Below are 10,467 nucleotides of genomic sequence, written 5' to 3'. Positions count from 1 at the left end.
TCATTGCTTTTTATGAGATTAAACTCTGTATTTCTGTGACGTCATCGTGCCTTGCCTTCTCCTTGCCAGCGTGATGTCATCCGCTCGCGACCCGGCTAACAGGAGGAGAGGAGAGCCATGCCTTTTCCAAAATTAAGCTAACCTAATAACTTTCCTTCCTTAACAGTGACGAAGCAGCGGCAACTTCTCAATTAAAAATTACGGATTTGCTACGAAGGCGAGCATGTGATCACAGAAAAACAGAACTGAGAAAAATTGTAGATGATGGAAAAACCCGTGATGCCAATAAGCAAAGCTGCTTTTGTCGCAAGTTGATGCGCTTCACGGAGCCAAGTTCCTTCAAGAGCAACAATAGACGGTTCTTCCGTATGAACATCTCACTGTAAGTCTCAGTTTATTGTTTATTTCTTTTATTTTACTATACAGTAACTTCTTGTTTGGTTATGTTCCGGTTTAATAATCTGGGGAATTTATATAACGTTTTGTGACAAGACAACTTACATTTTTAAATCAATGTCTAACTCAGAAAATGTATGGTCATTTTTAAAGAGCCACCATTTTATTTCTGTTCTTAGGTTAAAACTAAGAAAAACATAAAACATTTACAAAAATAGGATTGATGCATTTTCTTCTATTGGATGTTGAAGTTTGTGGGAAATGTAAAAAAACAAACAAACAAAAAAAAGCACTTAGTTTACAAGGAAAAAAATGTTTGTGATACTTGTATCCTTCTGTTGTGGAAATTCAATGCAAGATTTATTTTATGCAAAAAAAGAAACAGAAAACAAAGCTAAAATCTGCATTTTGTAAATATCTAACTATATATATAAAATGTTACCCAAATATTAAGATCCACTGTGGAAGCTCCAAAGAGCCACTTAGCCAATAGTTTATACTTTGCTTTACTTTACAGCTGGTAATCTTTAGGAAACGGGGTTCACTTTAAATCGCTTGTAGGATTCAGAAATCCTCTGTTAACAGAGTTAAAACCCAACTTCATGACTCAGCTTAGCATGTTGTTGAGGTTAAATATGCTCTTTGACCAAAGGATATCAGGCTGTGTTGAACCTGTTTGTGCAAGCCCTGATCTGCATAATAGGTTATGCAACCTCTGCTGCTGGTGCCAAGTTGCAGGATGATGTGAGCAAAAGGCACTTAGCACACTGACGGTGACACTTTTGCTGCTCAATGTCTATTAGATCACAGCGATAATCAGGCCTGAGTGGATATTCCCAAAGACGTGTAAGTGGTGTATGACGGCTAACGTGACTCAAATTTTAGATCGCAAACCCTGACGCCTTCATGTCCTCTGCTTTCCAGAGCCTGGAAGAAAATAGTTTGGTAAAGATAACACTTTTAAATCTCTTAGTAAAATGTTTATAATTCTTGTTTTTTTTATTTTTTATCTGTAAACTTTCCAACGGTAAACAGGGTAGCAACTAGTATAGTTTAACTGTGAATATTAGGTCATTTTAATGGAGTTAGCAGCTCATAAAATATAACATTAAGAGCTAATTATGCTGGAAAGCTTTAAGGCTGATGATGATTTTGTCAACTGCATTTGAATTTGTGTGAACAAGGCCGATTTTATGTCACCACCCTAAAATTCAATGTCTTTAAACAGAATTTTACCTTATAGACAAACAGAAAGAAACACATAGTTGTAAAGTCTAATTTTCACAAATCTTTAAAACTAAACTTGAACTGATTTGTTAAATTTATTCCTAATCTTTACCTCCAAACTACTGACTTACAGCTTAGCGGAGACCTGATGTGTGACTCCGACTGTAATCCTGAAGGATTGAGGTCATAAACTGGCCAGGTTTACTGGAACAGTTGGGCTTGACGATAAAGGACACAGAGGGGTTTTTAAAGCTCCTTGCACTTTATGGTTCATCCGCACTGCAAAAACATAAAATCTTACCAGATTGTTTCGCCTAGTTCATAATGAAAATATCTTAGTAAACTCGGAATAAAACAAAGGCAGCTTATAGGCAACTTTTCAGCAAGATATAGGAGCTTGTTTTAAGTGAATAATTCTTTTATTTTGTTGAAAAAAAAATGGTTTCAATGATAGATTTTTTCAATTAAGCAAATACATTTTCCCATGTTATAACTGAAATAATCTGCCAGTGGAACTAGTACTTTTTGTCAATATTAAGGAATCATTGAATTATTGATTTAAACAAGCTCTGATATATTGCTAAAAAAGCTACTTGTTGTTTAGTTTTGTCTTAATTCAACTGTACTAAGATATTTGCACAAGAAACAAGACCAAAAGTACTTGATATGATTTTTTGTTTTTGCAGTGTAGAAACATAATGCATTTCATAGTATTCCCTTTTTTCTTACCTGTTCAATTGTACACAAACCATGCAGCATTTTATTGAAATAAACGGAAGAAAACTTGACGGATTTATAAAATGACTCTGAAGTTGTAATTAAGCTTCTGCTTCTCGTCTGTCTTTTCAACAAACACCAAGTTTGTTGAAAAGACAGACGAGGGTCCAGAAGGTAACTAACAGGATGAGAGTGAACGACCACGTGGCCCAGCAGGGATTACGAGCAGCAACAAGAAGGTAAAGAGATTAGACCGAAAACACAACCTGCTTTTTTAACCTCGTCACTGTTGGCACCCTGGCAGCGCAGAAGGAAACCCCAGACCCAAACTTCTCTTCGGACCCGGACTCCCCTTCCTCCTCCCTCACTCCCTCGTGCTCCGTCCGTCCATGCAGCCAGTTCTGCAGCCGGACCAGGAGCCGCTCTGGGGAACAGACGCAGGAGCAGAGCAGTGTGCCTGATGGGAAACGCCACCGCCTCCTGATGGACTTGACGTCAAGAGATTCTGTATTTTTCTGTTGTTTGACACCTTTTCTTCACACATGAGCACGTTGGAAGTGGTAGAGACATAATTCAGCCCATCATGCTTTTAAAGTCAGGAGTATTTCTCACCTTGTGTCTGTTTACTCTTCAGGCGAGTCGAATCAAAGGTAAGTAGAAAGACAGAAACTCTGACACTGCAAAAACACAAAATCTTACCAAGTATTTTTCTCTAGTTTCTTCTGCAAATATCTTATTGCACTTGAAATAAGACAAAACTAACTCACAAGTAACTTTTCAGCAACGAGTTACTTATAAGTTAATAGTTTAAGTCAATAATTCCTTAATATTGATGAAAATGTTCTTGTTCAATTGTCAGATTATTTCAGTTATAACATGGGGAAAAATGTCTTGTTTTCTATATTTTCTAACTTGTCTTGAGAAGGCATTTGCAGAGTTTTAATCATTTCATTTTAATGCTTTATTTACTTAACTGAGTCACATTTGACTCTTAATTATCCAGAATTGTCAAGCTCAACATAAACCTTTCCAACACTGCAAAAACACAAAATCTTACGAAGTATTTTTTTTGTCTAGTTTCTACTGCAAATCTCTTAATACACTTCAAATAAGATACAACTAACTTACAAGTAACTTTTCTGCTACATATAGGAGCTTGTGTTAAGTCAAAAAATCCTTAATATTGCTGAAAAAATAAGTTATCACTTAGTTTTTACTTTATCAAGACATTTTCTCCATGTTCTAAGTTTAAACAGTAAAACTTGTATCTTGCTGAAAGGTTACTTTCAAGTTTTTGCACTTAAATAGTTAAAACTAAAGTATTTGAACAAGAAACTGGACAGAAATAGTTGGTAAGATTTAGTGCTTTTTGCAGTGGTGTTGGAAACTTTGTGTGCTGCTTTTCGTATGTGGTTGAATGACAGCCCAATTCAGGCGTGTTTGTGTCAATAAAATAGTAGGTAAACATCACAAGTCCAAAATGTCAGCTCCATCTCAGGGATATTAGATTTTTGGATGTGAAGCAAATATCAAACAGCTCGCTATGAGTTTTTAAGGTCATGAACATTTTCCGTCAGTCAGCCTGACATATGAGAGTTGTTCACCAGGATGGAGAGTTTTAGCAGAGCGAAAATGTTTTCCGTTTGTCTCGCTCGGTACGATGTGCCCCGGGGTGAGCTCATTATCCCAAAGCAAACAAAAGCCATTTTGTTCTCACTGTTGCGGGACGCTAATCTTTTCTGGCTTGTAATTCTCTAGTGGGGCCTTTTTCAGGCGATAATGTCCACTCGCTAACAGTCCGTCCTCCTGCGCCTTGTGTCACTGCATGTGTGCGGCCGCTGCCAGCTTAGGGAGATGATTTGTTGAAGGGACTCAGCTGACCGACTCTAAGCAGATGGAAATTGTCTTAAAGGTGACCTATTATGCTTCCGTGAACAGGTTAGGATACCTCTATGGACGTCACAAAACATGTTCGTTACATTTTTTGCACAAAATCGTTCTTGGATAATGAGATTTTAGTTTGCTCAGTTCTGCCCGTTTTGAGCTCCTTTCAGAATAAGTTGTTTTAGAGCCTCTCGTCACTTTACATTTGTGTAATTATACAACCATACATCTTTGAAAAGCAGAAGTAGAGCCTCCTGCACAACCAACAAGAATGCAGCGAGTGGTTTCTGGATAGTAAGTCAACAAATAAACATTTGTCTTTTCCAGCAGCCATTGTACAGGTCATACAGTGGTAAACCAAGCTGACCATACGTGCTGGAGCTCAGCTTGGGTTGCTAGGTAACAGGACTGGGCTTCCCTGGGGTTGCTAGGTGAGGGACAATGGTTGCTGCTTTGACGTGTTGCAATCCAGAGGTTTTTGAAACGACTCATTTTCCACATTCCAAAAAACATTAACTTATTACCAAAAACAACTGGGTGATATTTTTTTTATTTTAGCACTTGGGCTGTTTTGAGAACAGCAGGAGATACCAAAGGGAAGTAAAAAATAAATTTTGTATAATACATCTGCAGCTGACTTGAAACCAAATCAATAAATATTAGTTTTCTATGAATCTACAGAGTAGACCCCAGCCAATTCCCCAGCCAATTCAACAATATGAAGCTGCATAAAATTATGTTTATTTGTATTTGACCTGAATGTTAAAGTTCGGTCTTTAAAACGCATATCTAACAAAACTCCTGTAATTCTGTTTTAGCGTTTGGGTTTTATGAGGACAAATCGTTTAAAATGTTTTCTTTAACAGTAAAGTCAAAGTTAAGGAATCAAAATATTCTTTCTTCACCTGCAGACATGGAGAAATACAGAGGAAGAATAAAAAAAATAAATGTGTAACATAAATAAAATATAGATATATTTTACATCTATACAGCATAGATGTAAAATATATCTATATTTTACATATAAAAACCTTACTTTTACATTCTGTAATATAAAAGGTAAGGATTCTGTAAAATGTAAGGATTTTAATTTTACAGAATGTAAGGATTCCTTACAGGGCTCATAAAAAATAAAATCCTTACATATTGTAAGGATTTTACAGAATTAGTTTGAATTATGTACAAACTAAAAAAATCATAAAAATTGCTAAAAGATAAAGAAAAATATGTATAAAGTCTTTCTTCTATAACTGAAAAGTTAAAAGTGAAAGCTGATTCAGGAGGGTTGAGCGATGATGCACCCAAAAATAATTTATTTTGATTAGCTTAGAGAATAGGCTGATATGATGAACTCCAGAAATACTCCGCCTGAGCAAAATTTAATTGAAGAGACAGAGATTGCCTTCAGTCTAAATCTAATTTAATTCAGTTCATTTTATTGGTGTATCCTAAAGCAGTTAAATTCAGTTTATGACGGTTGATATAAAATGTTTTCCATCAGAGGAAGCCCAGCCGATTGCATAATTCACAGACCTTCAGCAATCCCTCCTTCTGAGCAAGCATGTGGCGACAGTGGATTGCATTAAGCCACTAAACAGCTTTTCATTTGATAGAAAATAGAGGTGCAGTAAAAAAATAATCAAATCACAATTCCTGGTGCTGGGGATTCTGAATTGATTCAAAATCAATTTTAAAATGCCTTTAAATTGTACGTCTTTGTTGGAATACTGCATATCACTCGGCCTCTGTCTGTATTTTGAATAATTCTTTGATATTTTTTTATGTAAGTAAAACCCAGGCAGCTAAGCTGACCTAATACTGGTAGCTTAAGTTACAGATGTTTATGCACAAACTTTTTTATTTACACTCACTTATTCCTTTGGTTTGTGTTCAGCCTTCTCTCAGTTTCCTAATCCAGGAGCTATGATAGTTTATTTGGGTGCAGTGACCTCCAGTCTGTGTTTTGGGGCTCATAAATCCTGGCTTATTGTCTTAAGAAGTCCTGGAAGATTTGCCAGCTGGCGTCACAATCAGGCCTTTCTTCTAAAATTATTCAACAAGGCGGCCGGCCCACACATTTAGGATCGTCATGCCGGCTTTTGTTTCCCTGCAAAATTACTCTGTTGAACAACAGAAGTTCTGGCAGAGCTTCTAAAGGTAAACAAAATAGCTTTTCTTATTTTTAGGTAATTTAATCTGTAATTCAGGCTGCATTATGTGAAGCATCTCTCTGACAATCAGCTCTTGATTTGACACGCTGCTTTCATTTTCCCCTTCTTTCTCTGCTTCCCTAGAAATCACAAAATCTTACCAAGTATTTTAGTCTCGTTATTAGTGCAAATATCTCAGAAGACTTGAAATAAGGCGAAACTCACTTACAAGTAACTTTTCAGCAAGACATAGGAAATTGCTTTAGGTAAATAATACTGAGAAGAAGTACCAGTTCCACTGAGATTACTTCACTTGTTACAAGACATTTTCCCCATCAAATAAACATAAATAAACAATAATTGGTTTCTTTTGACTTTCGGTATGTTTCTGCACCGAATGTCTTTGGTACGTTTTCTCTCAGTCAGTTGTGTTGGTTTCTATGTTTATTTGAATTACTTTGGTTGTTACATGTATTAGAAACATCCATCCATCCATTTTATTACACCCTCGTCCCTAGTGGGGTCGGGAGGTGCTGCTGCCTCTCCAGTTAACGTTCTGGGTGAGAGGCGGGGTCACCTGGACAGGTCGCCAGGCTGTCGCAGGGCGACACAGAGACAGACAAGACACACAATCATGCACACACACACACTCACACCTAGGGAGCATTTAGAGAGACCAGTTTACCTGACAGTCATGTTTTTAGACTGTGGGAGGAAGCCGGAGTACCCAGAAAGAACCCACCATGCACAGGGAGAACACGTAAACTCCGTGCAGAAAGGCCCTGGGCCGGGAATCGAACCCAGGACCTTCTTGCTGCATATTAGAAATATGTCAAGCACATTTTAAAACACTGAAGGGATTTAAAACGAAAGACGACTAACAAACAAAAAAATCAAATGGTATTAAACAATTAAAAACACAGAAAGGCACAAAATGTAATTGTCTAAAAATGGTGTCAGAAAAATATCATTAAAAATATTTTTGCTGCTGTATTTAGTCAAAAATGACAAAAGAGCCAAGTAGCAACTGTTCTTTCACCTCAAGACAAAGTGTTACATTTTTCCTTTTCATTTATTTTTTGCACTTTTGCATAACTTCTTCCAACCACAAACCATCAACTCCAAACTTTCCATACGTAAAAGTTTCTAAATGACTTTGCACCTGAAATCAAACACACACCCACACCCACACCCACAGAGGAGTTCTGTGTGTCATTTAGTCCAAAAATAAACCAGTATATGTTTCATTGCAAACGTTAAAATTCTGTTAAAACACATTCACAAAGGAAGCAGCAGAGACTAGCACTGCTCAGCAAACGCCGTTTGCTGAGCAGCAAACGGCGTTTGCTGCCGTTTGCTGCTCAGCAGTAGCAACTGTTCTTTCACCTCAAGACAAAGTGTTACATTTTTCCTTTTCATTTATTTTTTGCACTTTTGCATAACTTCTTCCAACCACAAACCATCAACTCCAAACTTTCCATACGTAAAAGTTTCTAAATGACTTTGCACCTGAAATCAAACACACACCCACACCCACACCCACAGAGGAGTTCTGTGTGTCATTTAGTCCAAAAATAAACCAGTATATGTTTCATTGCAAACGTTAAAATTCTGTTAAAACACATTCACAAAGGAAGCAGCAGAGACTAGCACTGCTCAGCAAACGCCGTAAGTCACTTTGTTGGATTAACTGCGGAGCAAATTAAATACTCCTGACAGATAGTGAGCCTTGGCTGACCCGTTCCTGACACCAAGGGACAGACAAAGGTTAATGTTTTAATACTCACTCCTGTAATTTAAACTTTTAGTTTAAACTTAATTAAGTTCACCGTCATAAACCTTTTTTTTTTCAACTTAAAGGAAAGACAAAGAGACAAAAGCAGCAATGAGATGTTAAAGTTCCCACAAACAGTGAATCTTATTTAAAGCCTGTATCTATATTTTTACTGTTTCGCGCTTTGAGAAGAAAATGGCAGCTGAATGTTTCCACATTTAACCCAGTTCTGATGTAAACAGAAACCAACCACAGATTCACTAACATGCTGTTTGCCATGATGATTAACGTCAGATTTATTCATGCTCACACGAGAAAAACGAACCCAGAGCCCACAAATCTTTTCATTTGCCACTTTTCCTGTTTTGTACATTTTTGGATCTAATTACTTTATGCAGAAGGTTTGTGTTTAATTATGGTGCGACTCGGCAACATGTTACCAAAAGATTTGACCATAAGGCGATATTGGGATAAGTCCGTCTGAAAAACAGCCAGCTCCGGAGGAACTCAATGTTCCAGCATTTTTGCTGTTTTCTGGAAGTTTGTTCCAGATTAGAGGAGCATAGAAGCTGAATGCAGTTTCTCCATGTTTGGTTCTGGTTCCGGAACCAGAAGACCTGAGAGGCCTGGAATAGTTTTCTGACTGATTACCTGGTGGTCCGGTTTGTCAGTCAAACCTCGCTCACTGCAAAAATCAAAATTCAAACATACTTTATTTATCCCAAAGAGAAACTAAATGTTGTATCTCATTAATTCAGATTCTTCAAAGAGTTATTGAAGATGGTGATGGCTGTAGGCAGTGGTTGATTTTTAGACCTTTGCTGAGGTAAATAAGATCAGTTTCACATGTAAGTATCGGCCGGTCACCGATCCCCCAAAATTAAGGAAATTGGGGCCGATTTTTTTGGTGTACCTGTAGTCTGAAAGGTTGATAAAACAGAAGTATTAGTTCCACTGGCGGATTATTTTACTTGTTACGAGACATTTTCCCCAAAAGTGAAATAATCTGCCAGTGGCACTACAGTAGTTCTTTTCATTAATACTAAGGAGTTACTGATAGAAGATACAAATAGAAGCTATTTGTAAGTTAATTTGCCCTATTTAAAGTGAACGAAGATATTTGGAATAGAAACTAACCAAAAATACTTGGTAAGATTTTGTTTTTGCAGTGAACCAAATAAGATTCGGTTAAAGTTGCAAATATCACGACTTTTTGAAACAAGACAACTTTTTAGACTACTGTAGAAGCATTTTATTTCTCTTTTTAGGATTAAAATTAAAGATAATTGTTTTTGTTTTTTTTAAAAAAGCACATTGGTTGAAAGTAATGACAAGAGAAACAGATCTGAAAACAAGTTACTGGTACTTTTTGTGTCATTCCTTTTGGAATTTCAATGCAGAAAAACTGCCTTTGTTATATAAAAATGCTAATTGGTTTTGCCTAATTTTTGGCTAAAGTTATTGGGAGCCAGTGTGGAAGGTCAAAAGAGCACATGGGATAAACCAACAACAATAAGAAATCTCCATTCAGGTAGATAAAATAATACCAACAATGTTCCCAGAAAGACTTTGCCCAAACTTCATTTTGTGTTTACTTTGTAATTCCACCAATTCTCATCAAATAACTGACATAAACATGACAGCCTGTTCAAAATAACTAACGTTTGCTGTAATTATCCAGTGTTTTGTTGAAACATTCCTGCCTCCTCTTTTGTCTCTCCTCCTGCAGAACTGAATGACATAAACTTTTCCGGGCTCAGAGACGTGAAGTACCGGCATTTTCTGGAAGCTTCCCGACCCATCAGGCATGCGACCAACGTCCGATCCGAGCAGGACGGACAGCGGGTGAAGAGGTCCGCCGTCCACACCACAGGCGTCAAAGTGTGTCCCCAGGAGACGATGAAAACCGTCATTGGCAGCCACCGCGCCTACTACAAACTCAGAGGTAGATCCACTTTGATTGTTAAAATGAATTTTATATAAAGTCATGACCTGGCTGCTCAAAAAAACACATTATAAAGCATTTTTATGATGTCACAGTCAACTCGGAGGGTTTTCAAAATAAAAATGCTGATGATAAAATTCAACAGAGGCACTTGAATTGTTGACGAAACGCACAAACATCCTCCAACATGCATTGTGGGTGTTTTAGGGGAATTAAACGGGGATGCAACGGTTGCAAATGGCTTCTCATCAAAGTAATCCCAGCAGCTGCTGCAGCGTGTCATTTCAACGTGAGACAGATTAAATTGTTCTATTAGAGGTAATAGCATCGTTTCAAATGGGTTTGTGGCAGAATACATTTCCCACAGGCGTTGG

The 10,467-nt window shown here is 37.3% G+C and overlaps 1 protein-coding gene across 4 annotated transcripts in view; it reads left to right on the top strand.

The window, feature by feature from the left end:
• The first annotated feature begins 2,186 nt into the window (after window positions 1-2,186).
• Window positions 2,187-10,467, top strand: part of impg1b (interphotoreceptor matrix proteoglycan 1b) — a 36,857-nt gene continuing 28,576 nt past the window's right edge. For all 4 annotated transcript variants that reach the window (XR_004336693.1, XM_032546346.1, XM_032546344.1 and 1 more), the window contains exons 1-2: window positions 2,187-2,990; window positions 9,878-10,093. Coding sequence is in view for 3 of the 4 variants with exons in the window: in XM_032546346.1 (XP_032402237.1) it covers window positions 2,924-2,990; window positions 9,878-10,093 (283 nt within the window). In the remaining variant the exon portion in view is untranslated. The remainder of the gene's footprint in view (window positions 2,991-9,877; window positions 10,094-10,467) is intronic.

This window comes from Xiphophorus hellerii, chromosome 19 (genome assembly GCF_003331165.1).
Source record: "Xiphophorus hellerii strain 12219 chromosome 19, Xiphophorus_hellerii-4.1, whole genome shotgun sequence".
In the NCBI taxonomy this organism is placed as follows: Eukaryota; Metazoa; Chordata; class Actinopteri; order Cyprinodontiformes; family Poeciliidae; genus Xiphophorus; species Xiphophorus hellerii.
Note: the sequence above shows the minus strand (reverse complement) of the source record. Positions and strands in the feature narration are given on the sequence as shown.